This window comes from Sceloporus occidentalis, unplaced genomic scaffold (assembly GCF_023333645.1).
Source record: "Sceloporus occidentalis isolate IW3139 unplaced genomic scaffold, rSceOcc1.0.p SCAF_3, whole genome shotgun sequence".
Taxonomy (NCBI): Eukaryota; Metazoa; Chordata; class Lepidosauria; order Squamata; family Phrynosomatidae; genus Sceloporus; species Sceloporus occidentalis.
The window spans coordinates 236,962,036-236,989,311 of NW_028316983.1; the positions used below are offsets into that span (position 1 = coordinate 236,962,036).

Genomic DNA, 27,276 nt, shown 5'->3' on the forward strand with positions numbered 1-27,276 from the left:
ATTTCCAAAAAGAGTGGAGTGCATGGACTATTTATATACAATTAGAAGGGAAACCCATTAGAAGTATAGCATTAAAGGAGTAGGTGGGGTTAAGAAAGGGTTTGATAAGACTCAGTCAGATTAATTGTGCAACTGAGATAATTGAGGGGTGTGGATTTATTTGTGAGTTATTACTGAAAGTACATAAATGACATTGGTAGATAGTTGTTGAATCTATTATAGTTTATTAGAGATTGATAGCTACATATGTATTAATACTGGAACCAGAATTAATATAACAGATGGATTGACATAAAAATGCATAAGTTTCCTAGGTAGTATAGTTAAAGTATAATAAGAGTTTGTACAGATTTATAGAGTTTATTACGAAAATATGAAATAGCTGAGGAAGTAAGGATTGGGCAGGGGGAGGGATTAAGTTTTCATATTGTACATATTGTTTTTTCCTTTTATATATGTATGTTTTATTTTAAGTGTTTTAACTAATTAAAAAAAAAGCGTACTTCCAAAGTGACTCGAAGCAGCTTTATTTTGGCCTATCTGTATGGGGCCAAAGTCAGGCTCATCCAGGCCATAGTATTTCCTGTTTCTATGTATTATGTGTGAGAGTTGGACATTAAAGAAAGCTGATAGGAAGTCAACTCCTCTGAAATGTGTTGCTGGAAGACGGTTCTATAGACACTACTGATTGCCAAAAAAGACAAATAAATGGGCCCAGCAAATGAAGACTGAGATCTCACTAGAAGCTACAATGGCAAACTATTGCTATCATAATTTGGACATCTCATAAGACATGTCTCATTAAAAAAGATGATAATGCTAGGTAAAGTGGAAGGCAGTAGGAAAAAAAGAAGAAAGACTGTATTGCAAGTGATCTGACTCAACCAAAGCACAGCCCTAAGTTTGCAGGACCTTAGCAAGGCTGTTAATAATAGAGTATCTTGGAGGTCAACCATTCACAGGGTTGCTCTAAGTCAAAGCTGCCTTAACAGCAGCAACTTCAACATAAAGAGGCCAGCTTAAATTACAAGAAAAGGGATTCCACCAAAATATTAGGAAGAACTATTTTTACTCTAGGAGCTGTTTGACAGTGGAATAGACTGCCTTGGATGGTGGTGGACTCTCCACCTTTAAACAGAGGTTGAATGGAGATCTTTCACGGGGTGCTTTAGCTGGTCTAGATAGCCCTTGTGATCCCTTCCATCTGTAAGGCTGTTGCCGCACTGCAGAAATAAAGCAGTTTGGCACTATATTTTTTGTGGGGTTTGGGGGCTATGTGACCGTATCCTGGAAGAGTTTATTTTGCCAGCAGCTGTGGCTCACACCTTCAGAGAATGCTGGCACAGGAGCGAGATTGTAAACCTGAGGGCAAGGAACCGTCTGTTATCCCCTCTGTAGTAAGCCACCCAGATTCCCAGTGACTGGGCGGCATATAAATAAATCCTATTATTATTATTATTATATACTGTGTGACCCTTGGTTGAGAGGGAGTGATTTACATGTTAAGCTCTGTGTTGGTCTGTTGTTGAATGGCAAGGCCTTCGGGTGTCTGTTTAATTAGTGATCATTGTCTGCTGGGAAAACCCCTGACCCTGGGTGGTTTTCATTTACACTTGCTCGGTCTTGATTTTGGTGTTTTTCAGGACAGGTAGCCAAACTTTGGCGGGATATAAACCGCCATATAGTACGTATAGGATACGTACTAGGGTTAGGAAGGGGCGGTGCTTCCGCAACCCCCTAACCCTAGTACGTATCCTATACGTACAAGATGGCGGCGCCCCTTCCACATGGGCGCCGCCATCTTTACGTACTGGACGCATAGCGTCCAGACATGTCGCGGCGCCTATGACGTCGCGAATGCGCCAGCGTCATCAGTGCGCCGCAAGAAGAAGCTCCGAAATGGAGCTTCTTTTTTGCTCCGCGCGGGAGCCGCGCGGTTTGGCTGCTGCGACTCCCGCGGGGAGGCGCCGCAAAGCAGCGGTTTGTATCCCGCCTATGTTTACTTTAAGGGTTTCTTCTTTCCTGTTAAAGTTGTCCAAGTGTTTGTGGATTTCAATGGCTTCCTTGTGCATTCTGACCTGATAAGTGTTGGCATGGTCCAGAATGTCAGTGTTTTCAAACAGCATTTTATGCCCAAATGGTTTATAATGTGTTCTGCTACTGCTGATTTTTCTGTCTGACCCAGTCTGCATTGTCTCTTGTGTTCCTTGATTCGTGTTCAAACACTGCGTTTGGTGGTCTCTATTTAGACTTGTCCACAACCGCACTGTACTCAGTAAACTCCCGCAGCTGTGAAAGGGTCTCTTTTGTACTTCGCTAAGGGCAGCATTTGCTGGATTTTCTTGGTCGGTTTGTAAACCATTTGGAGGTTGTGTTTCCTCACTAGTTTCCCTATTCTGTCTGTGCCTCCTTTGATGTGTGGTAAAAATACCTTCCCTTTGGGTGAGTGGTTGTCTTCACTCCTATGGGTTTTTCTGGGTCTGGTAGCCCTTCTGATGTCTGACTTTACCTGCTGTAACTTAATGCTGTGGTATTCTGGGATTTGTAGTTTGTTATGGCACCAGAGCTCTCTGACAGAGAAGCTGAAATATCTCACAAAATCACATATCCCAGAGTTGCATAGCATTGAGTCATGGCAGTTAAAGGGGTATCAAATTGCATTATTTCTGCAGTGTGGCAGCAGCCTGGGATTCTGGGATTCTCAGAAGCCCTGAAGCCAAAGCCAGTGTCCTACTTTAAGCAAGCCCCTTTCAAGCTCAGCAGAGAATGAAAACCACAAGATGTTTTAGTCCATAACAGATGTAGAATTGAGATAAGCCAGCCGACAAGGCCGGAAAGTCTTGGGTCCAGCATCTGCTCTGACATAAGGGGATAATCTCCTTTTATTTGAAGGAAATCTAACCAGCTCAGTCTACAGTTAAGTGGCCTGGCATGTGGCAGCTACGAATGCTCAGATGATTACAACCAGCTTCGGAGAACACACACAACCAGAGAGCAAAATGTATGGGCTGCAACCCTGTGAAAGAGTTATGTACAACCAAATGTAGTGTAGTAACTTGGGAGTTATTCCTCATGGTAGGGTGTGTGCCCCACTCATGGGAAGTTGAATCATACCCTAAACCAGGCCAATTTGTTTAACATATGCATGCAGAAAATCTCATGAATGGTTCTCAGTCTCCCTGAAAATACCAACACAATCATAACAAATACAGTGGACCCTTGAAATCCTCTGAGGTTTGGTTCCAGGACCCTCTGTGGATACCAACATCCATGGATGCTCAAGTCCCATTAAATACAATGGCACAGTAAATTGGTGTCCCTTATATAAAATGGCAAAATCAAGGTTTGTTGTTATTATCATGAATGTGAAAGCTGACCAGGCTAATATTTGTACTTTTCTATATTTCAATAAAATTTTTTTAAAAAATCAAGGTTTGCTTTTTGGAACGTACAGCTGACCCTCCTTATCCACGGATTTTTCATCCATGGATTCAAGCATCCATGACTTGAAAATATTTTTTAAAAGTATAAATTCCAAATAGCAAACCTTGATTTTGCCATTTTATATAGGGACACCATTTTGCTATGCCACTGCATTTAATGGGACTTGATCATTCACGGATTTTGTTATCCACAGGGGGTCCTGGAACCAAATCCCAGTGGATAACAAGGACCCACTGTATATCTTTTAAAAACATTTTAGGCCGTGGATGGTTGAATTTGTGGATAAAGAATCCATGGATATAAAGGGCCAGCTGTAAATAGCTAAGAATCTGTAGTCCATTCATGGGACAGCTGTTTCAGTATGACTGACAGTAGGGCCAGCCCTGGTTCATGTATACAATGAAAGTACAGTTGGCCTTCTGTATGCATGGATTCTGCTTTCACGGATTCAAAAATATTCACACCCCAAAATATTTCCAAAAAGCATACCTCAATATTGCCAGTTTATATAACGGATGACATTTTATATAATGGGATGTGAGCATCCACAGATTTTGGTATCCACAGGACGTCCTGAAACCAAATCACAGTAGATACCAAGGGCCCACTATAATGTGGCAAGTAACAGGTAAGTTCAGGGATACCACTGAAGAAGCTGCCTGCTCCTGTTATCATGGGCAAGCCTGGCAGTGCTGAACAGGGATATAAAAACACACCCCCAGTTTATGCAACTATGACACCCCAAACACACCCAGTTTTGTCTAATTTCAGAAGCTAAGCAGTTTAGGCTCAGGTAAGGAAACCATCAGGAAATAGCAGGGAGGAATAAGGTAGTTCCTGTTTTTCTAATTCGTCATGAAACCACCAGCAGGGGGAAAACCAAACTAGCAGGTGTGAACATGCACATTTGTCCAATGTTGGAACTGCCATACCATCCTGGACATCCCAATCTCATCTGATTTCAGAAGCTAGGAACGGTTGAGCCTGTTTGGGATATGAATGGGAGATCACCAGGGAATACCAGGGATCTCCAAGTAGGGCCAGGGAAGATTCCTATCTGAAACCATAGGTAGACCAGTGGTTTGACTCATCAGACAGTTTTTAAAAGATGTTTCTTTGCAGTACATAGGGGGTTTCAGAGCCATCATCCAAAAACAGCCATAAATGATCCAGAGGAGACGCCGGAGTTGAAGGCATATAACCAAAACAACAACAACAACCACAAGTTTTTATAGCTCTCCTTTTTTAAAAAACAGAGAAATGCATTTCTCCAGGCAAACTGTCACAAAAATACAGGGCCACCAAAGAAAAGTCTCTGACCCTCTCTAATTTAATGGTGACAGATCTCACCATCAAAACAGAACATGGCCTCAGTTGCTAATCTTAAATTTTGTGCAAGGGGATATGGATGTCCTCCTTTTCCAGGACATGTCCTACATTTCAGTCTTCTGTCCAGGAGGAATTCCAAAAAATCTTCCATTTTGAGCATGACTAAGAAGCATTCATTTATATTTTTTATGAGTGCTTCTAGCTTTTCTTTGGTCATGTCCTACATTTTTCTCGAAAGGACTACATTTTGCAGTGCCTTTGCAGTTAGAGTATCTGGTATGGATGAAACTGACAACAAACCTTAACAGAAGAAGAGCAACATCATCATCTTACTGCTGAGAAAGTACTATCTCCAAATGCAGAAATATGACAGTAACTGAAACCTTCACAAGGCTCTGCCTGAGCCATCTTGCAAGACTTTTAAGCAGGGTTACTTCTCAGATCGGTACTTGAAGTTTGTAGGAAACCTCCAAGATTTAGACATAAAGGGTTGATTATCTGGACTACCCAACATTTCACCCACATTAATTTATAGTAGTTTCTCTTTCTTTAAAGAAAGCAAGGACAGAGATATTTCCATGTTATGAGACTTAACTATGGAGATTATCGCACTGCGTTCTGAGAACGTTCTCATCACGTGATGAGAACGGAACGCATTTGAGTATACCGCACGTATGTGTTCCAATCGGGTTCTCAGAACGTTTAAATGTGTTCCAAATGTGTTCCAGGAGGGTACAGATATGAATGTGTTCCCAGAGAGCTGAAACATGATGAGAACGTTCCAACAGAGGTGTGTGCGGTATTCTTATCTGTTCTCAAATCCGTTCTCTCATTCCTCCGTCTCCTGATTGGCTGAAAGAATGACAGGCAGGGAGGGAGGCAGGCAGGCGAGCGACTGCAGTGAGGGAAGGTGTGTGTGTGTGAGGGGGGAAAGAAGGAGGGAGGGAAGGGAGGAAAGTTGGGACAAGTGAGAGAAGAGGAAAGAAGGGAAAGAGAGAGAAAGAGAGAGGGAAACAGGGGGGCCAGAGCAGAGAGCAAGAGGGAGAGGGTCTGGCTGCTTCTGCGGGGGCCTCTAGTCTCATATCCAGTGGGGCTCCTGTGCTGGCAGCCTGCAGGAGGCAAGGATGGCAGGGATGCCCAGGACCTTCTCCTCCTTCCCTCCAGGAAGGAACCCACAAAAGCTCCTCTGTTTGGAGCAACACACAAAAGCAAGCAAACAACTCCCAGAATTCCATAGCAAAGAGCCAGACAAGAATTAAAGCGGGGAGGGAAGCTCACAGGCCCCACCTGGAATATTGTGTCCAGTTCTGGGCACCACAATTCAAAAAGGAGCGTGTCCAAAGGAGGGCGACTAAAATGGTGAAAGGTCTGGAAACCATGCCCTACAAGAAACGACTTAGGGAGCTGGGGATGTTTAGCCTGGAGAAGAGAAGATTAAGAGGTGATATGATAGCCCTGTTTAAATATTTGAAGGGATGTCACATTGATGAGGGAGCAAGCTTGTTTTCTGCTGCTCCAGAGACTAGGACCCGGAGCAATGGATGCAAGCTCCAGGAAAAGAGATACCACTTCAATATTAGGAGGAACTTCCTGAGAGTAAGGGCTGTTCGACAGTGGAACACACTCTTTCCTCAGAGTGTAGTGGAGTCTCCTTCCTTGAAGGTCTTTAAGCAGAGGCTGGATGACCATCTGTTGGGGATGCTTTGATTGTGATTTCCTGCATGGCAGAATGGGGTTGGACTGGATGGCCCTTGTGGTCTCTTCCAACTCTATGATTCTATGATTCTATGAAGGCACACATTACATGCGCACACACACAGGAGGCAAAAGGCTGACAAGCAGCCAAAATGGGGAATTGGGATGACAGCAGAGGACTCTTCTTTTCTAACCGGTTTAAAGAGCTGCTATGGCTGCCGGGGCTCTGCCCTTGGCCCAGTCCCCTTCCTGGCAACTTGCTTTCCTTCGGCTTGAAGAGACCTGCATGGAGCTCCTCCTTCTTCCCAGCCTTGCAAAGGAGGTTTGGGATGTAACTTGCAAGGCTCATCTCTCCCCATTTCTCTTTCTCCCTGCCTTCCTCCCGATCCCTCCTTCTTCCCTCCCTTCCCTCCCTCCTCCTTTCCCCCCTCTCTCTCACACACACACCCCTTCCCTCACTGCAGTCGCTCGCCTGCCTGCTTCCCTGCCTCTCTGCCTGTCATTCTTTCAGCCAATCAGGAGACGGAGGCGGCCTTGGTGGAATATGTTCTCGGAACGGTTTCAGGAATCGCTGTGCGGTAAAATGCAGTTCTGATCACGTTCTGATCATGTTCTAGTTTACTAATGCAGTAATATCTGTTCCAGGAACGTTCTCATCACGTGATGATACGGAACGTTCTCAGAACGCAGTGCGATAATCTCCTATACCTGGGTGTTCTTATTTAAAGGCGGTAATGAAGTTTTTTGTCTAAACAAAGTATGGGACTCCCTTGTTGCAACAGATCCACTGAGTGCTGGTCCATTTCTGGACACAAATTCAAAGTACTGGTTGTGACCTATAAAGTCCTTTACAGCTCAGGTCCAGGTTATCTGGAGGACTGTTTTCCTCCATATGGTCCTGGCTGTGTCTTGAGATTGTCCAACAAGTCCCTTGTCTCTGATCCATCATTCTCCTTGATACCTCTGATAGGAAAAGGAAGAGGGCCTTCTTGGAGCTCCCATCTCAGATAGGTTAGGCTTGCACTCTCCTTGTTATCTTTCTGCAGGCAGTTGAAGACATTTTTGTTTCAGGTGCCCTGAGTCAGCTTGTGGTTTGAGCTTTGGACTACGACTCTGGAAACCAGGGTCAATTCCCAGCTCAGACATAAAACCCATTGGGTGACCTTGGGCAAGTCACACAATCTCAGCCTCACAGGATGGCAATGACAAATCTCCTCTGAATAAATCTTGCCAAGAAACCCCCTTGATAGGTTTGCCTTAGGGTTACCATAAGTTGGAAATTACTTGAAGGCACACAGCAGCAACAGCAGCAGCAGCTACAAGACCTTTGAAGACCAACTGGACAAGGGGTATGGGCTTTGCATCTTGTGCATCATTTGTCATTTTCTTTTTAATGGTTATGTTTTGAATTTAAATGTAGTAATAGTTTAACAATAACTTTTATGTCAGGTGAATTTTTTAACTATGTTTGTTTTGAGCTCTGAAGGCAGGGGGAAAGATAGGTAGAAATAAATGTTATAAACAATAACAACGTTCTGACTGCTCTGTCCTCTACATTGGTGCTATTCAAAATAGTCGCCCCAGACTGTTCCCTGATGATTTTCCAGGGGGGGGGGGGAGGCAATAATTGTACCCAATGGACAAAAATTTAGTGCCAGTTCTTTCAAATAGGAAAATAATCAATGTCAGTCCCCCACACTGGGCAACTTCATGCCTTTCTTCCATGATGCTTCCCAAGCTTGGTCACAAAAGGTTTCTGTTAAGACAACCTTGCTAACGAAAGGACAGGCATAGAAACTAATACACACACCCTACACACTATGTGCAATTGCATCTGCAGCCTATTTCCTTTCCTTCTCCCTGCCACATTAGCAGACAACACAATCCAACAAGCAAGCAATGCAACAAATCCCAAATCCTCCTGGAATTGTTTTCAGTTTATTTGGTCGGAGGGAAACCTTCCCAACAACATCTTGACAAACTGCTGTGACTCTAACACAGTGGTACCCACACTTTGGTCCTCCAGGTGTTTTGGATTTCAGTTCGCAAAAGTCTCAGCCAGACTGGCTAAGAGGCAGGAATTCTGGGAGCAGAAATCCAAAACATCTGGAGGATCAAAGTTTGAGAACCATTGCAACATCATCATATTTTTTTTCTTCCTTTCTTGCTTTTTAACACCTCTTCCTGACGAAGAAACCGATGGAGCTTTGAAAGCTTGCAACATGTATTTTTTTGGGCATTTTGGCTGGCCCCATAAAAGTATCGCTGTCTTGTGGATTTTGGACTTAATGTATGAAGAATTGGAATAACAAGTTTTTTTTAAAGAGCAATATCACTTGGTGATGAGAAGTGAAAAGAAGAGTGAACTGAGATGAGGTTGCTTCTGTAGAATTGCAGAAATAATGCAGTTTAACACTACTTTAAGTGCCACTATTCTAGTCTATGGAATCCAAGGAATTGTAGTTTTATAAGATCTGTAGTGTGGCACAGTGGTTAGAGCATTCCATAACAGCACTGGAGATCAGGATTCAATTCCTGGCTCAGGCATGAAACCCACAGGGTGACCTCCGGCAAGTCACATGCTCTCAGCTTCAGGGGAAGGCAAAGGCAAACCCATTCTGAACAATTCTGCCAAGAAACCCCCACAATCGGGTCGCCTTTGGGTCGCCATAAGTTGGAAATGACTTGAAGACACACAACGACAACAAGCCTCCTCTACCAAAGAGTACTGGTGCCTCACAAAACTACAAATCTCAGGATTCTATAGGATGAAGTTATAGTAGTTCAAGTGGTGTCAGACTGCATCATTTCTACAGTGTAAATGCAGCCACAGAGAGCCAGTGTAGTATAGTGGTATGAGTGTTACATTAGGTTTGAAGCCTTGCCCAGCATGAAAACCCACTGCGTGCCCTTGGGCAAATCACCATGCCTCTGAGGAATGCATGGATAAACCCCCTCTGAACAAATTCTGCCCCCCAAAAACTTGTTATAGGTCCTCCTTGGAGTAACCATATGAGAACCAGCACGGTATAATGGTTTGAGTTTTGGACTATGACTTGAGATCAGAGTTCGATTCCCACTCGAGCATAAAAACCCACTGAGTGATCTGGGGCAAGTCACATTCTCTCAGCCTCAGGGGATGGCAAGTGCCCTCTGAAAAAAACTTGCCAAGAAAACCCTATGGGCCACCATAAGTCAGAAATGACCTGAAGGCACCCAGCAAGAAGACACAACCCTGAGACACCGACCTCCAAGGAGGGAAACTCCACCACACTCCAAGGGAGTGTGTTCCACAACGCACAACTCAAATGTGTTTACGTAGTCGTAGTGGAGACGTGGTTAAAATGGGAAATTTAAAGAAAATTGAAAAAGTTCTTCTTTAAAAAAAGTCAAAATTTTCAAAAATACTTTTTTAAAAAATTTAAATTTTGAAATTTAAAAAAATTAGGGGGAACCTCTCCTTTCTCTTCCCACTGAGCCCCTGACCCCACTGCCACCACCTTTGAAAGCGAGAGGAATGCCACTGCCCAAAAAATAGGCCTTTGAGGAGCAGTGGTGTCACCTGGCGCAGTCAGCACACCCCCCCCCCCGCCCCCCAGCCATGCCATTTTTCATCTTCTGGTTATGTTAAATTGTATATTTAATTCTTGGATTGGTTGGGAGAAGGGGCATGTTATTTGTGATTTTATTTGTGATTTTATCAATATTACGTTATAGATTTTACGTACGAAAGCCACCTCGATCCACTGGAAGAGGCGGGATACAAATAAACATTATTATTATTATTATTATTATTATCATCATTTATTTATATTCCGCCTTTTCCTTTGGACAAGCCACACTCTCAGCCTCTGCGTAAGTCCCCTCTGAACAAATTTATTATTATTATTTTATTATTAGTATTATTATACTATTCCTAGGGGATCAGGTCCCTGGGAGAGATTGTTTTAAGGGGGGGTATAAGATGCATCTCTCTCTCACACACACACACACACACACACACACACACCAGCTTTGCACCTTTTCCTGGGGAAGGTAGTGCCGTGCCACTGTCACTATTTTGGAGCTGGGTACCAAAAATGCCCCCCCCCCCCCAAAATGGGAGTATTGCTGCCTTTCTTCCAACCCAAAAAAGAGAGAGAGAGATGCATGCTCAAGAGCCATGCCTTCCCAATGGCACCCAAGCCAGGTTGGCAAGCTCAGCCCAGCCCTTGCAATGCAAAGGGGATCTTGACTGCTTCCCTCCCCCTCCAAAGGACTGAGGCTTGCCTTTAGCTGATGAGAGCCAGGGATGGGAGCCAGGCGGGAGCATCGGAGGTCCAGCTGCAGAGATGCAAGCGATCCAGGAGCCAAATGGGAAGAAGAAGAGGATGCTGACGATGGAGAAGCAATAGAAGCAGAGCCCTGCAGCCTCTTGCCAAAGCAGCCAGGCTTCCGGGTTGCTCAGTCCATACGTCACAGATCCAGGTTTGCAAAAGAGGAGGAGGAGGAAGCAGCTGAGCTGCCTGCTTCCGCACTGGAGGGATAATCCAGGTTGATCCCGCTTGAAGTGCCCTGCTTCAATGCAATTCTGGGAAGGGTTGATGGCTGGGGCCCCAGAGTTGTGCTGCCACCCACTGCCATGCCTACCAGTTGGCAGTGAAAGTGGGTTATTTCTGCAGTGTGGACAGGTCCAAAAACACACTGCAGAAGTAATCCAGTGTGAGACCGCTCTACCTGGTTTGATTAGTCCTCTCCAATCCCACAGTTTCAGCTGACTTTAAAATGTCCTGGTTTCTTTCTCCTCCTCCTCCTCCTCCTCCCTTTGTCCTCAGCTTCTGTCACTTGCTGCAAACTGAGTTCAGAGTGCAAGAGTGGTTTCCGTTCAGGCTGCAACGGCACTGAAGAATTAATCCAGTGTGATACCACTTTAACTGCCAAGACCACATCCTATGGAATCCTGGGATTTATAGTGTGTTGTGGCGCCCGATCTCTCTGACAGAAAAGGAGGAATGTCTCACAAAATTACACATCCCAGAATGCCATCACATTGAGCCAGGGCAGTTAACTTAGGAGAGGGAAGCCTTGTTTAACTATTTGAAGGCATGTCATATTGAGGGGGGAGCAAGCTTGTTTTCTGCTGCTCCAGAGACTAGGACCTGGAACAATGGATTCCACCTCAACATTAGGAGGAACTTCCTGACAGTAGGGGCTGTTCAACAGTGGAACACACTCCCTCAGAGTGGAGTGGAGTCTCCTTCGTTGGATGTCTTCAAACAGAGGCTGGATGGCCATCTGTCAAGGATGCTTTGATTGAGAGTTCCTGCATGGCAGAATGGGGATGGACTGGGTGACCTTTAGGGTCTCTTCCAACTCTATAATTCGATGACGATTCTATGAAGAGGAGCGGGTGGAATCTTGCCTTCCCTCCCAGTAGGCTCAGGCAAAATCAAACCGCTGCCATCTTAGCCGGTCTCACCCTGGATTATTTCTGCAGTGTGTTTTTGGACCTGTCCCAATCTTCCTTTGTAAAATGCTGGAGAGTAGTAGTAGTAGTAGTAGTAGTAATAATAATAATAATAATAGGATTTATTTATATGCTGCCCAATCACTGGGAATCCGAGCGGTTTACAACAGAGGGGATAATAGACGGTTCCCTGCCCTCAGGATTACAATCTAAAAAGACACAACACAAAAGGAGAAGGGAATGGGGGGGGGGGGGGAGGGAGGGGATCAGGTCCAGCACTTCTTCTCTCCCAGAATTAGTAATTAGTAATTCCAGAATAGAAGCCCTATATGTCAGTGTTTTAACCTATGTGTTTAAATGACTTAACTTGTTTTAATTTATGTTATACTGTGCGCCCGCACCATACACAGTCACACTATATGCGACTTCCAGCTTACACAGAAGCCACACTGCCATGAAAGTAATGGCGTTTGTGCTTGTAGCCAGTGGCTTGCAGAGATCCAATGGCCACCCTGAGCCGCGAGCAGATGTCCCATTGTTTTCAATGGGGCGTGAGGATATGTGGGAGGATCTGGAACAGATCCCCCACGTAAGGGGAGGACCTGCTGTACTTTGCTTTGAACCTTGAGGAGAGCCAGCGGTCCATGTCCACTAGATGCTGGGCCGGAGGACTTAGAGATTCCTGAAGAGAACACTTCTCTAGGCATTTGTAGGTCCTCCAGCACAATTCTATGGTCAACCTCTAGCAGATGTTGATCACAGTGTTGCTCTGGAGGACCCAGAGTTTCCCAAAAAGGTGTTCTCTCAGGTTTTTCATGGAGGTCCTGTACCTCTAACCCCAGCAAATGTGGAGCACCCACTGCAGCTGTAACAATATATATATATATATATACACACACACACCTGTATGTATGTATGTACGTACAGTAATTCCATTCAGTGAATTCAGTTGGATGAACTCATTGAATGTAAGATAAAAAGTGTAATTCATGCTGTGGATATGAAATTAACTGGCTCTCAACTCATGTGGCAGAAGGGTCTTTTGATGTCATTTTATCCTTATGTTTTAAATATGCTTTAAACTGTTCCAATGTTGCATTTTTAATAGAATTATTTAATTGTTTCTTTAACATTTGTATGATATAATTTTAGCTGTCGAGTTTTAAAAATTGTCTGTAGGCCACCGTGGGTGGCATGTTTTGAAAACATGGAAAAGTTGTCATTCTGAGGATGGACTTCTAAGGATGTTTGTTTGAATGCACAAAATTATTCTGTCAGTTGTGGCCTCAAAGAAACGAAACTACTTCGCTGTGGAATTGGACCCTTTTGATAACTTTGTAGTCTGAGGCAAAATCCTATTCAATCCATACCTGTGAAGTATAGAATTAAAGAGCTGGAAGAGACCCCTAAGGGTCATCTAGTCTCTGCCATGCAGGAAATCACCGTCAAAGGTCTCCCGACAGTTGGCCATCCAGCCTCTGTTTAAAAACCTCCAAATAAAGAGACTCCATCACACTCTGAGACAGCGTTCTTCCTATTGTTTAGGTGGGATCTCTTTTCCTGCAGCTTGAACCCCTTGCACCATGTCCTAGTCCCTGGAGCAGCAGAAAGCCATATCTTGCTTTCCCCAAAATTTGGGACTCAAAAGTGGCTTGCAGTTTAAAAGAACAAACAGTCCCAAGCTTTGCTACATCCTTAATATGACATCCTTTCAAATACTAAAAGATGGTTATCGTGTCACCCCTTAACCTTCTCTTCCCCAGGCTAAACCACTTCTCATAGGGCCTGGTTTCCAGACCTTTCACCATTTTGGTTGCCTTCCTCTGGAGGTTAGGCTTCTTTTCTTTCTTTGGCTGAAAATGAGAGTGGCCCACAGTTTTCCAGTTAGATTAGTGGCTCACTGGAACTTGAACCAGTGGCCCATTCATACTATACAGTTATAGCACCACAATTCCACTTTTACTGCTGCAGATGCTTCCTATGGAATCCTTGGATTTGCAGTTCACGGAGCCAAAGATCTCTAAGATTTGATAGGATTTGCTGTGGCAGTTGAGGTTGAAGATAGCATTGTATTTTTGTAGTGTGAATGGAGCCCTGGATCAGTCACATCCTGTACATCTCTCAAACCACTACATCACACTGTCTCTCTTCTTTGGGTCATCCTCAACTGGTAAATGACCTGACTTTTTTTTTTTTTTTACAACTGGCTGCAAGATAAAAGTCAGAAGATGAAACTTTTCTTATCATCCTCTAGCCTTCACCTGACAGATTTCTACCTGCTGTTCATCTACACAAGACCAAACCAGCCTTGCCCATAGTGAGCGCTGCTTGAAATTGCAATTCAGCATCATCTGGAGACAAGATTTGAGAAACTGAAGGGAAAATTAGACTGGTCCCCAGTTTAAAGCAGAGGAACAATTTTTCAAGCACTGCCATGATTTAAACCATGGCAGTTTTAAACCACTACTAGCATTTAAAAAGAAATCCTTTCCTACCTTTAAGGATGAAGTGGGAAAGCAGAACCCAGAAACAACATTGCCTTTAAAAGCAGGCTTGCTCTTAAGGACCACATACAGTGAAAAGTGTAATGTCAAGTGTTGAGCTAACTTGTAAAACACTTGAATAAATACACTGTATGCCAAGCTGCAGATGGCAGACCTATTATGTTCACTGTCGGACAAGGGAACCACAGAGCTGGCAATTGCAATTTGAGAAAAATAAAATTGAGGTTATGAGACTTTGAACAGAGGAGCTGGAAGCAAAACCCCCCCCTAGTGCCTTCCTGTTAAACAGCTGCACTGACTTGGGATCAATGTGTATTATATGTGTGCCATGAAATGGACTGCAACCCAACAACGGTGCCTTGGTGGTCTTCCAGGGGCTGAACAATCCCTATGTGTGCAGGATCTGGGTGAAGGCCAAGCTACATGTCAAATTTGTGATCAGCTCTCCTAATGGCTTGGTCTAACTTTAGAGCAGCCAGACAAATGCTGAAAAAAGCCCTAGAAACTCTTCAGGTTTTCGCTTCTCTCTCTTTTTTTTTTCAAGGGCAAGAGATTGTTCAAATATGCCTGGATTCAGAGGCATGAAGCTACAGGTACTTTGTAATAATAGGAATTTGTACTGAGATCCAGCATGGCATAGTGGTTTGAGTGCTAGACTAGGACTTAGGAGACCAGAGTTTGATTCCCCACTTGGCCGTGAAACCCACTGGGTGATCTTAGGTAGGTCACATGCTCTCAGCCTCAGGGTAAGGCAATGGCAAACCTCCTCCAAATCAAGGGAAGTAATAGTGCCACTCTATTCCACTTTGGCCAAGCCTCATCTGGAGTACTGTGTCCACCACAATTCAAAAAGGATGTTGAGAAGATGGACCACATCCAGAGGGTGACTAAAATGGTGAAGGGTCTCGAAACTTAGAGAGCTGTCATCCTCACCAAGAAAATACCCTTACTGGGCTTTGCAAGAGTGTTAGTCCTACCTACTTGCTACCAAGAGAGGTTTGACTGTAGACAGCTTGCATTGACTATGAGCTTGCCCACAATAGGGCCAAGAGTCCAACTGACTCCTGCCCCAACCCCAGAGGCACCCTGTGTTTTCTCTGCAGAAATATTGGATAGATTGCTTATATTACCTGACTGTCTCTGTAGTTTTCTGGGTCTGATGTGACTGATATTGCCTCCACTGCTCCCACCACCTTTCAAAGCAGGCACCACCATTTTTTACACTTGAGAGTTTTCTCTGGCGTTTGCTGTGACAGGTCCCACCATAATATCCAGGCCAGTTACTAGCCCAAACAGTGAGGTTGTTTTTTTCTTCTCTTCCATCAGCAGTGCTACCTTTGCTGCTGTGCCCATCGCTTTGAAACAAATGAAGTGCCCAGCATGTGATCTGGGTGCCTTATCAGACCTTAAAAACAAGTGATTGTGAGATGCCAATGCCAACACTGATGAGAGAGGAGGGAAAATCTTCAGTTCGGGTCCAGGAACTGGCCGGGACATTTGAATAGTGGCACCTGTTGGGAAAAACGCTACTCATCTGGTGGCTAGGTTTGTGTTTCCTTGGTCCACTTCCATGCCATCTCCTCAAAACAAGCCTTCCTAGCTTGCGTATACATATGTATCACATCACAATTTAAATGTAATTTCTTGCCACAGGGCAATAAAGACCAAGTGTTTCTGTCTTTCAGCAGGTACACAAAGCAAACAAACTTGTGGTCATATAACTGAGAGAAATCCAGCTGAGCTCAATGGAACTTTTTTCTGAATTGTGAGTAGAAATATGTATAGATTTGTGATTAAATTTGCCTCCCCCCAAGAAGCTAGAGAAGAAGAGGCTTTGCATATTATTGTTTTTGTTAGGATTACTTTGTGGCATGCTGGCTTTTGTTATTGTTGGAGAATTTACAGCTGGGTTTCTCAGGCGAGACTTGGAAACAGTCTCTGCTATTACTGCTATTACTGAGGGAATACAAAGACCTTATTAGGATCATCCATACAATAATAGGCTGGATGGATGGAGCCATATACATTCAGTTGTTAGCAGGTTGCGCATGCCGTGTTAGCAGAATTGGCTGTGATGTATTACTGTGTTGTGTGTGGCAATGGATTACAGAAGACATTGTCTTTTGTTACATACCTTTAAGTTAATTCTGACTTATGGCAAGGCTTTTCTTGCTAAGGTTGATGCCAAGGACTTTTGCCATTGCTTTTTGCTCAGGTGGAAAGTAACTTTTGCCCAGAGATGACCCAGTGAGTTTCCATGTCTGAGTGGGATTCAGAGCCTGTTCTCCCAGACTCCTAGTCAAAACACTACTAGGTGCAGGAGGCTTGGAATCCTCTGGGAGCCTCATGGACTACCCAAAAATTAAACAAAAACTCCAAAGAGGCTAGAAGTCCACATCTGATTTTCAAAAATTAGCATTAAAAAACAAATTCAAACAGTACAAGGATAACTTGAAACCTATTTTAAAAGTAAATTATTTCAGAGGCTTCAGAGAGCAGTACTTCACCTTTTTTTGGCTGGAAGAAAGTTGGTCTGAGGATTATGGAGGTGTGGAGGTCACAGGAACATACTTGAAAGATCATGTGTGGCCCCAGGGTTGTACTTTGTGAACTCCTGCACTACCCCACGTGTGGAAAATTGGGGTTTTCGTGTGCAAAGCAATTACAATGTGTGTGTGTGTGTGTGTTAGAGGCTGTGGATGTCCTTAGTACTGCTGAGATGAAGAGATCGAGCATGGATATTTGTGCTGATGTACTCAAGTTGACAACAGGAATCTAGAACTGCATAATCATACTGTTATACACCCCTGTGACTGGGGTGGGAAAACATGAACCTCTAGATGTTTTTGGACTGCATGTCCCAGCAGCCTAAGGCACTATACCCCATAGTGAGCACTGGAGGCAAAATTCACGAAATCAAAAGGAAATTTAAACCAAGAGTAGGGAAGTTGCATGACCAACAGAGGAATACATTATCTGATCAGGACAAAATAAAAAGATGGAAGCAATACAATTGGACCTCCATATTTGCGGCTTTGACTTTTGCAGATTTGATTATTTGCAGTTTTGATTAATGTTCTTTCTAGGAATCTCTTCTAGGTCCTCCAGCGCAACTCTGTTGACCATAGAGTTGTGCTGGAAGTTCCTAGAGAAAACACTTCTCTAGACATTTGTAGGTCCTCCACCATGATTGTACGATCAATCTCTGGCAGATGTTTACCATAGAGTTGCACTAGGGGACCTGAAGATTCCTAGAGGTTTTTCCACATTCACAGGGGCCCTTCAACACTAACCCCAGTGAATGTGGATGGACCACTATATACTGAAGTAGTATATGGAAGAGATAAAAGGAACACAGGTGCATTACAGACGGCCCAGAAGGGGCAGTCTTGCGCCGCTGCTGGTTGCTGCGTCCGGGAACTGCAGCATCCAAACCGCGCGGTTCCCGGACGCACTTGCAGTGTCACTTCCGCCGTGTGACATGTGGATGCAGAGCGTCCGCTACGTCAAAATGGCGGTGGCCGTGTGGAATGGCCACTGCCATTTTGACGCAGTCGTTACGTGCGAGGGGCAAGGCACGTCAGGAAGCGCCGCCCCTCGCTCATGATGACGGCACCTCATGGACCCGTCTGTAACGCGCCACAGATTCTTTCAAAGAAGCTTTTTATGAAGAACACAGTTTTAGAAGATGAAGTGGAAGAGGTTCTTAAAGTACTTGGAGGACCGCCTCTCCCCATATAATCTGCCCCGCACACTCAGAACATCTGGGACAAATCTGTTGGAGGTCCCTAGGTCACATTTTGTGAGGACCTCACAGAGGGCTTTTGCCATCGTCGCCCCCTCTCTTTGGAATAAGCTTCCTGTAGAGCTCCGCTCCGCCGCATCGTTAGATTCTTTTAAGAAAAACTTAAAAACGCATTTATTCCGGTTGGCATTCCCACCTTAGTTAATTTTTCTTTTCTCTGCCCCTTGTTTTTCCTTTTGACCCCGGACCATTGTAAATCGATTTCTTCCATCTCCTGCCCTTGACATATGTGTTTTATACTGATTCCTGTTCCCATTCCTTGTAGCAATGTTTTTAATTTTCATATTGTAATTGTTTTTATCCTGTACTGTAATGTTTTAATTCCTTGTAAGCCGCCTTGATCATTTTTATGGAAAGGCGGGGTAATAATAAAAATTATTATTATTATTATTATTATTATTATTATTACTTGGGAGAAATAAATCACCAGGAACAGAAGGTGTACCAATAGTTTTCAAGCTAGAGAAAGAGAACCCATCCAAATTCGAACATAAATATAGCAACAAATATAGAAAACAAAATACCCCACAGGCTTGAAACACTCAATCTACGTTCCAGTCCCCAAGAAAGGGGACATCAGGGACTGTAGTAGCCACCAGACTTTTGCAGTAATCTTTCAATGCAGCCAATGTGGTGCTCAAGATGTCCCCACCTGCTTCTCAGTTGTCCACTTCCAAGTGAGAGCTCTGGAATATTTTTAAAAGATCAAATCCTATATACATACTACCCGTACATCTACTGTGGATGACCTTGAGTAACACAACCCACATCCTTCATCTCAGTGATGCTTAGGAAAGAAAAGAGCATGAACAACCACTAACACATCTCATCCAAAGCAATGTAGCGAGGTGGGCTGAGTGGAGTTGATTTCTCTGTCAAGAGCAGATCCTTCAGTAGAAGCAAGCACATTCAAATGGGAAAAGACATCTGGCCATGTCCACCTCCCCATTTATTCTAATTCTGGGAGTCTGTATGGCCCACTGCAGATACAAGGATTAGAAAACTGGCCCCTGGAACCTTGTATTATAAATGAATTCTCCTCTAGCAAACTAATTAATAAAAGGCCATACAGATATCTGGGATCAACTGAATACATTTATTTAAAAGCAATTTTAAATATTAAAAAAGTAGAAATGAACACATACAGTACTCAAACGATCACATTAAACACGTGAGGAGACAGGTATACTGATGTATCATGACTAACATTCAAATGAGACTTCAGTTTCCAACTTGTGGCACTATTAGATCTGCTGTCTATACGTGTTGATGCACTATGTCATAAAAAAATAAATAGCAATTGCTGTTCAACAGTAAAATAACACACCATTTCCAGAACATACCTCCCTCTCCCACTGGAAAGAAAAAACCCCAAACAAACAGGCTTTTCCAAACAGGTTATGTACAAAATTGCAGACAGTGGCTCTGAGTTTAAATTCAATTCTGTATTTAAACTCAACCTATATATCATACATTGTATTTTTATTCTCCTATGGACTTTCAAATCACGCAGAATAGTTAATTCTTGTTCCTGATGGAACTTACTTTAGTTTTTAAAAAATTCATATTCTACTTCAAAAAGCATACAAAATAATAGACATTTGACTCTACATCATTTTACACATCTGAATCTGCATTATATGGTCTGGGTTTTTCCCCTTAAAGCAGTGGGTTTTGAGATTATTTTAAAATATATTTGACAAATAAGGTAGATCAGTTTTGTTCTTTAATATATATGAAGAACACTGCATTGATCAGCAAAATGGTATAAGAACTTAGCTTTGACATAAATAGCATAATTCTGGAAACACTGAAATCAGTAACAATACAGTGTTAATGCCAACAGGTTCACTCACTTGCACCCTCATTCTCTTTTTAACAGAATTTGTTACAATCTGAACTTAGAAGTAAAGCATTAAAAACAGTGCATTACCTAGAATTTGTTGCTTTACACATTAATGAGTGCAAATCTTTATTGTTTTATATATACAAAACCACGAGGACCCCTAATTCATTCCCTTTCTTGCAAAAGGATAATGGGGTTTCTTTGCTGGCTATTTAATGGGGAAGGTGGCCTCATCTGTTGTAGTAAGGAATCACATGGCTGGCCCAGTTCAAACTGCTGCCACCTGTCTTTGTGGGTGAGATGTAGTGGGCAACAGCAAACTCAACTGGAGAAGACTAGAGATGGAAAAAGATGGTCTGCAGACCTTCAATGACAAGAGTAAAACACTGATAAATATTTTGCTTTTCTTAATGCAAGATTTTTTTTAACTGATTGATGGTATTGTGCATTCGCCTTCATTGCTCCCCCATTAGCTCTGCTGGCTAAAGGATGGTGGGAGAAGGCGAGACGGAGTGTTGCTGCTGAGATTAAGTAAAGAGAGCATAACATGTGAAGCCCTGATGCAGAGGGAGGGGAATAGGATTGTTCCCCAATAGAAAATAAGCAACAGTGGGGCAGCACACATGGTCCTGGGATCCAAACTGAACAGAGGGGGAAGGATGGTGGAGAGAGACAGTTTCACCAAATGGTGACTAAGTAGGCAAGAGTAGCTAGAGAAAAAAATAAGGGAAGCATTTAGGACACCATGTTGTGTTTTATTTACATATATTTTGTAAAGCATGAAGACACATACACATCACAGAAGAAGCAGAACAGGCAAGGGAGAGTAGAAAAGGGCAGCAGGAGGTTCATAATCAGGTCTAGAAGCCTCTTTGACATAATCTGAAACCCAGGATTTGAGGGAAAGGTTGGGTGGCCAGGGTCCTAAGCTTGCCAGGACTTCTACCTACCTCAGAGGAGAGACATAGACAGGGTGTCTCATCCCCTTATAGCCAATGTGAGTCCCTTAAGCTCCTGAAACCCTCCAAAGCCTATAGGGCCCTGCTCTCTCTCTCTATATATATATATACACACACACACACACATATTGCAGAGCCCTATAGGCTTTGGAGAGCTTCAGGAGCTTAAGGGCCTCACTAGATAGATAGATAGATAGATAGATAGATAGATAGATAGATAGATAGATAGATTTGCCCCCAAATTAACCAAAAGCCTCCCAAACTGGCTGCAAATGTAGTGGTTTGTTTCTCTCAATCCCCCACAAAGGGTGTGTGTGTGTGGGGGGGGGGGAGGCCAAAAAGATGATTGAAACATGCCAGGCAGGCATGTGGGGAGGAAATGCCCCCTCTGCAGTTGCACACCACTGCTTTACAGTCAGGCTCAGGACTAAAAGGTGACTCCAGGTTTTACCTCTTCTTTCCATATTGGCCACAGGCAGCACAAGCACAATATGAGGCTGGCCAGCCACATGATTGCTCATTTGCATTATTCCTTCTCTTACCATTGTCTGGCCACATCCCCAGTGAGTAATGCTGGAAAACCCATTGTCATTTGGAAGAAAGTTCCTTAAACCTTGTCCTTCTATATCTTTTACAACAAAAACCAAGGAAGCGATAACTTTGTAACACATTACTTCTGAGCACTGCTTTGATGAACCAAATGCTTAAAAATCACTTTCCAATAATAACTGATAAATATGTTGTTTTTCATCATGCAAAATTTCTTAGACTGATTATGTTTCGTATGTTGCCTTTTAAAAAAACAAATATTCACTGAGTACAGGTCTGTATAACATCAAAAGTGAAAAACTCAAGAGATCAGCTTGAAATTGTGCTCCTGTGAAATGAAATCTTTTGACATGGAGTCATAAGAATATGAAACAGAGGAAAGGACAATTGTCCTATTGCCAAAGTAAGCAACTTTAAATAATATTCTATGATCAAGGAGCAACATAAAAATATGTTCTATCAACGATAAACAAAACATAAACTTTCTGATCAAAAATAAGGAAAAATAAGGATTGTTAATAAATAAGTGATATAGAATATATGAGAAATGGATATGCCCTTAATACATGAGTTTTAGGTCCAAGTAATGCAGTACAACTCTGCATCTATCAAGTCAAAACAAGCTCTTCTTATTAACCTTGTGGTTCCACTAACGGTGGTGGATTTTCATAGTTCAACTGAGAGCCATAATTAAGATTCAGTATCAGCATATGTAAATGAAATTATTACTGCATGGTTCCATTAATTAATAGCTGATAAATTTTCTTTCACACATTTTTGATAATCATTTTAAGTATTTTGATGTCTCCAGGCCAAAACAAAACCACCATTATATTATCTTCTTGTATCAAATTCCCCTAGCCACAAAGTTGTTTTCTAGATAAGCCAATTAATTAGCAAACACAGACTTATGTTAGCTGAATATTCATCAAGGTGGGAAATAATTGTCACAAGGCTGAACTGCTTAAATAAAAGCTTAAACACAAGTTGACAGATGTCTTTAACATTCCTCCATTAACTAAGATTGTAAGGAAGCACATGAATCCATGCAGTTGTGGACAGACTATGTTTCTTTGAGACCCTGGTTGAGTGAAAGGAAATATCCAGCCAAAAATTCCATATGATATTACACCAGAGTAATTCTGATTGAACACTGTCAGATGGTTTTAAGTGAGGTAAATACCACAGGGATCAACTGTTAACTACGTAATACGTACATAAAATGTTGCTCACACACCATAAAATACTACTACTAATCTGTAGCATCAGTGAATATTTCTTTTGTTTGATGTGCACACTGAACACTTTTTTCAAAACAAATACCAAGGAAGTGGAATTTCACAAGCTGTTATGTGTTTACATTTGTAGCTGTAAACTGGGCTGTAAATGAGCCAAAGCAGTTCATTTTGAAAATGGAATCTAATTCTCTGCTATTATTGAAGAATACTGATTAATTAGGAATGGTAACATCTGTACAGTTAAATAGGACTGAATGAGACCATCCATATTTAGAAAGCTGGTAGTTCATACACACAGAAAGAGATGTAAGTGCTTGATGCCAAGGATGGCTTGAGCAAACCCAATAAGGCATGCCAGGTCCCAAGGCTACCATAATACTGGCAAAGGCGGAGTAACACCATCTATTTACAATACAAGTCACCTCGTAGGGTGAGCCATGAGTTCTCGTTCTATTAACAGCAGTTATATATACATATATATCCACAATTGTGCACAGAATTACAAGGATGCAGCAGCTGTTTGCTTCGTGCTAAAAGCCCGTCTTGCAGGAAGGATGTGCAATGCTCAAGTTTCCAATCTGACTTAGTCTGACAAAATGTGGACGAAGGATACTGGGAAAACCCCTTTCCTTTCTGGTTCTCCTTCGATGTGGCCAATCTGCAAAGAACAAACAGTGTTTGACTGGGAGACACAAGTTCTCTGGTACATGTTCCTGCAACTGTTAAATGTCATGAATCTTTGAGGTGCTCCCACCATGGGCCAGAGCAGACAGGCATGAAAGAGAAGCCCAAGTATGCTCCAGCCAAAAGCTGGTTACCATGTTGACCAAATGGCCTGTTCCCAAAGTGAGCCCCAGCTGCAGGACCTGACCTGCATTACCAGGAGCCAGTCCAAAGAACTGGAGCGGGGCTTCGGCCGCTTTGAATACATTAGTTGTTTGAATGCCATGCCTCCAAAGCAGCCGGAAGCCACTTCATTTGGCCCGTCTGTTCCAGTCCCATGTACACTAAATGCTAGCTAGCCAAGTTTCACAGTTTAATAACCTCATGTCCACCTTTGTGTTTGATCCATTTTTATATGGAATCAAATCTGAGTTTAGGAACTTCTATTTGTAGATTACACAGTTTCAACACAAAGATCATGATTTTAGTTAAAACAACAGGTATGGTTATTTGAAATGGGAAATAGATCAATAGCATTTGCAAACAATATCCACCCAAATTAATCCCCCCCCCCAAAAAAAAAGAGTCGACCAAATAATATTTGAGTTTGGAGGCTCTGTTTTTCAGATGTACAATACTTTTCTTACAGACCATGAAAAGCAGCAGCTAAACGGGAAGACTTTATCTAATGAGCCTCGCAGTATTCCAATATTTCTTTCAAATACAGCTATTTCTGACCAGAAATCGAAGATACATGGACTTGACTTTTTCTTACTTGCTCATGGCAACATAGGAGATTGCAGAACATTTGTTAATTCCATTACTGAGAGTGAGTTTATTTAGAATAATGTTTCATATAGTTTGTAAAGCATTTACATTTCTGAAAACTGTGGGCTTCCTTTTTTATTTAAAATTATGCTCTGGAATTCTGTTTCATGAATATCGGTTTTAATGACTGGATAACAATACTATTGATTGGCCAGAAGTCTGGCTTTTAGATGTGTTTTTAGGAATGCTTCATACTGTGTGTTTATTACACAGATTATAGAAACCTATTTAAGTTTCATAATGGTAATTTGCAGAATTACTTTAATTACTGTGTTAGCCAGCATGGTGGTTTGGGTGCTGGAGTAGGACTCTGGAGACCAAGGTTCAAATCTCTGCTCACTATGGAAATCCACTGGGTCACCTTGTGAAAGTCACTCTCTCAGTCTCAGAGGAAGGCAAAGGCAAATCTGCTCTGAACAAGTTAGCCTGTTTGTTGCAGCTCCAGAGAACAGGACCCGGAGCAATGGATTCAGACTACAGGAAAAGAGGTTCCACCTCAACATTAGGAAACACAACCTGACAGTGAAACACGCTCCCTCAGAGTGTGGTGGAGTCTCCTTCTTTGGAGATCTTTAAATAGAGGCTGGATGGCAATCTGTCAGGAGTGCTTTGATGGTGTCTTCCTGCATGGCAGGGGGTTAGACTTGATGGCCCTTATGGTCTCTTCCAACAACATGATTCACTGAAATTCTGCCAAGAAAACTCTGTAATATTCTATTCATACTAGTCAGGTTGTCAGTTCATGATTGTCTCAGTCCCTGAGGTTTCCAGGCTAAAACTTGAGACCTGAGGATGGCTCCTGCTGATGTTATTAAGCATTATGCATTAAGCACTAACCACAATGGTTCACAGCTTGTCATTCAAAAACACACACACGAACAGAAAATAATTCTGTGTTTGGAAATTAAGAGAGAAATCTTAGCTAAAAGAGCAGTTCCCAGATCAAGTGAAATGCAGGTAATTATTGTTTCTCACTTAATTTAGGGAGACAGAATCAGGAACATTTAATCTAGCCATCCTGCTCTAGAGTACCCGGGAGACTAGGGTCTGAATCCCTGCTCAGCCATGGAAAACAACAGGGTGCCCTTGAGAAAGTCATACTCTGTCACTCCGCCTCAGAGGAAGGCAATGGCAAACTACCTCTAACAAATCCTACCAGGAAAAACCTGTGAGAGGTTCACTTTAGGACCACCATAAACTGGAAATGTCTTAAAGATACACAACAATTATCTCTGGTGAAGGATCTTTAAAACTGATCTAAAATATGTTGAAATAATACATGTTTTTGTTTATTCCATTCCCTCTACCCTTAATGAACAACAGTAGCAGTTATGTCAAATATTCAGAGCCTCAGACCTGTCAGTGTAAGGGTCAGTTAAGTGGAATACAGCATAACTGTTGATGGATTTTTTTTTTTTTTTACAAAGGAACAATGAAAAATGCTTTTAGGTTGGTCTTGATTAAGGCCAAGGTAGCAATCAAATAGAAAATACTTGGAATACTTTCAAATACCATGTTTCAACAATTCTCTTCCGAACTGGATCTTGCACACTGATCATATGCTTTTCCTTAATTATTCCCATCCTTGTGATGAAGATGAGCACACATGCAACCTCCAAAGACACATTATAAGATTGTGACTGCACAGCAATGATGAAGATCTGCTCTCAGCAGCAGAACATATTGCTTTTCCAGCACAAGGTCTCTTGGCATCACCATGTAGCTGTGAGAAACAGTCTTGTCTGAAAAGCAGGAGAGAAGCTGCCAGTCAGTCAAGACTAGCATTCCCTAATCTAGTCACCTCTGTATGTGTATGATTACCAGTTTCATAATTTACAGTCTGAATTGACCCATACTGGATTGGTATTATGTGTGTTGTAGTTCCACAGAACTGAAATTCATGATTTGCAAGCCGAAGAGGTTTTTGGTAGTCTTCATAGAGACAGGATTTAGTTTTCTCTTCCCATCCACTCACCTTTTTTTTCAAATGTCCATATTACCTCCCCCCATATTGCAGCACTGTCTTCAGTTGAGTAACACTAGACTAGGGTAATACTGTGACATGTGAATGTACACTGGTGCAAATCAGTGTAACTATGCATATCTTTGGCTTACACTGCCAATGTCAAGCAGAATATTCAGATGTATTTCTAACTGAGGTTAATGGCAAAACATTTCTGACATTAACAGAGCTGCCCCTGATACCTAAACTACAGAATACAACTTTCAATAATACATAAGATTTATCATCCAAGTAGAAAGATGTCATAAGGTATCTCCATCATATGATAATGTTTGGCAATCCTTGAAAATGCTATGTGATACAGAGGTTTTATTACTGTTTAAAGCAGAACCATACATACCCACCACTCTTGGTCCTCTTCGCCTGTTACAATAATAATTTCACCTTCAACAAATGTGAGTTCATCATCATTATCTGCTTGGCAATCATAGATTGTCTTCACTCGCCTAACTTTGTTCTTGCCCTTTAAAAAAAAAAATCTAATTAAAGCAGAAAAATATAGGCCTGCATTTCATTGACAGCAGCAAATCCAGTGAGCACTGCAATTACATTTATGTCTAGGTGTAGAATAAACCATGCTTCAAATATTTAGAACTAAATCCTCTAATTTAGTATTACAAAACCACTAGTAAAGCAGACCCATTGAGTCAATAGTAAATCAACACTAATCTATGTTCCATTGATTCAGTAGATCTGCTGTACGTAGGTCTAACAATGAGATTTAAGTCAAGGGTTTTATTTCATTTAATAGTAATGCATTTATCACAGTTTTTCTAAAATTTCCATCATGCAGAACCCCCAAAACAGTAATTTATATTGTACATACATCTGAAAACCAGTGACTGATGTAATTAATTATAGAAATAGCAGCAAACTTAGTGGACAAGGCTGCACAACAGGATACACAAAGGCATGTAAATGAGATGTCACCAACACACAGCAGAGAG

At 42.3% G+C, this 27,276-nt stretch overlaps 2 protein-coding genes across 6 annotated transcripts in view; both read right to left on the reverse strand.

The window, feature by feature from the left end:
- The window catches only part of CYRIB (CYFIP related Rac1 interactor B), a 103,656-nt gene extending 92,784 nt beyond the window's left edge, over positions 1-10,872 (reverse strand). The window contains exon 1 of the mRNA XM_089517967.1: positions 10,738-10,872. The gene's annotated coding sequence lies outside the window, so the exon portion shown is untranslated. The remainder of the gene's footprint in view (positions 1-10,737) is intronic.
- Positions 10,873-19,300: 8,428 nt separating this feature from the next.
- Positions 19,301-27,276, reverse strand: part of ASAP1 (ArfGAP with SH3 domain, ankyrin repeat and PH domain 1) — a 180,653-nt gene continuing 172,677 nt past the window's right edge. For all 5 annotated transcript variants that reach the window (XM_089517960.1, XM_089517965.1, XM_089517963.1 and 2 more), the window contains 2 exons: positions 26,670-26,792; positions 19,301-23,473 (listed from right to left, as the gene is read on the reverse strand). In XM_089517960.1, coding sequence (XP_089374086.1) covers positions 23,399-23,473; positions 26,670-26,792 — 198 coding nt within the window. In that variant the 3' untranslated portion in view covers positions 19,301-23,398. The remainder of the gene's footprint in view (positions 23,474-26,669; positions 26,793-27,276) is intronic.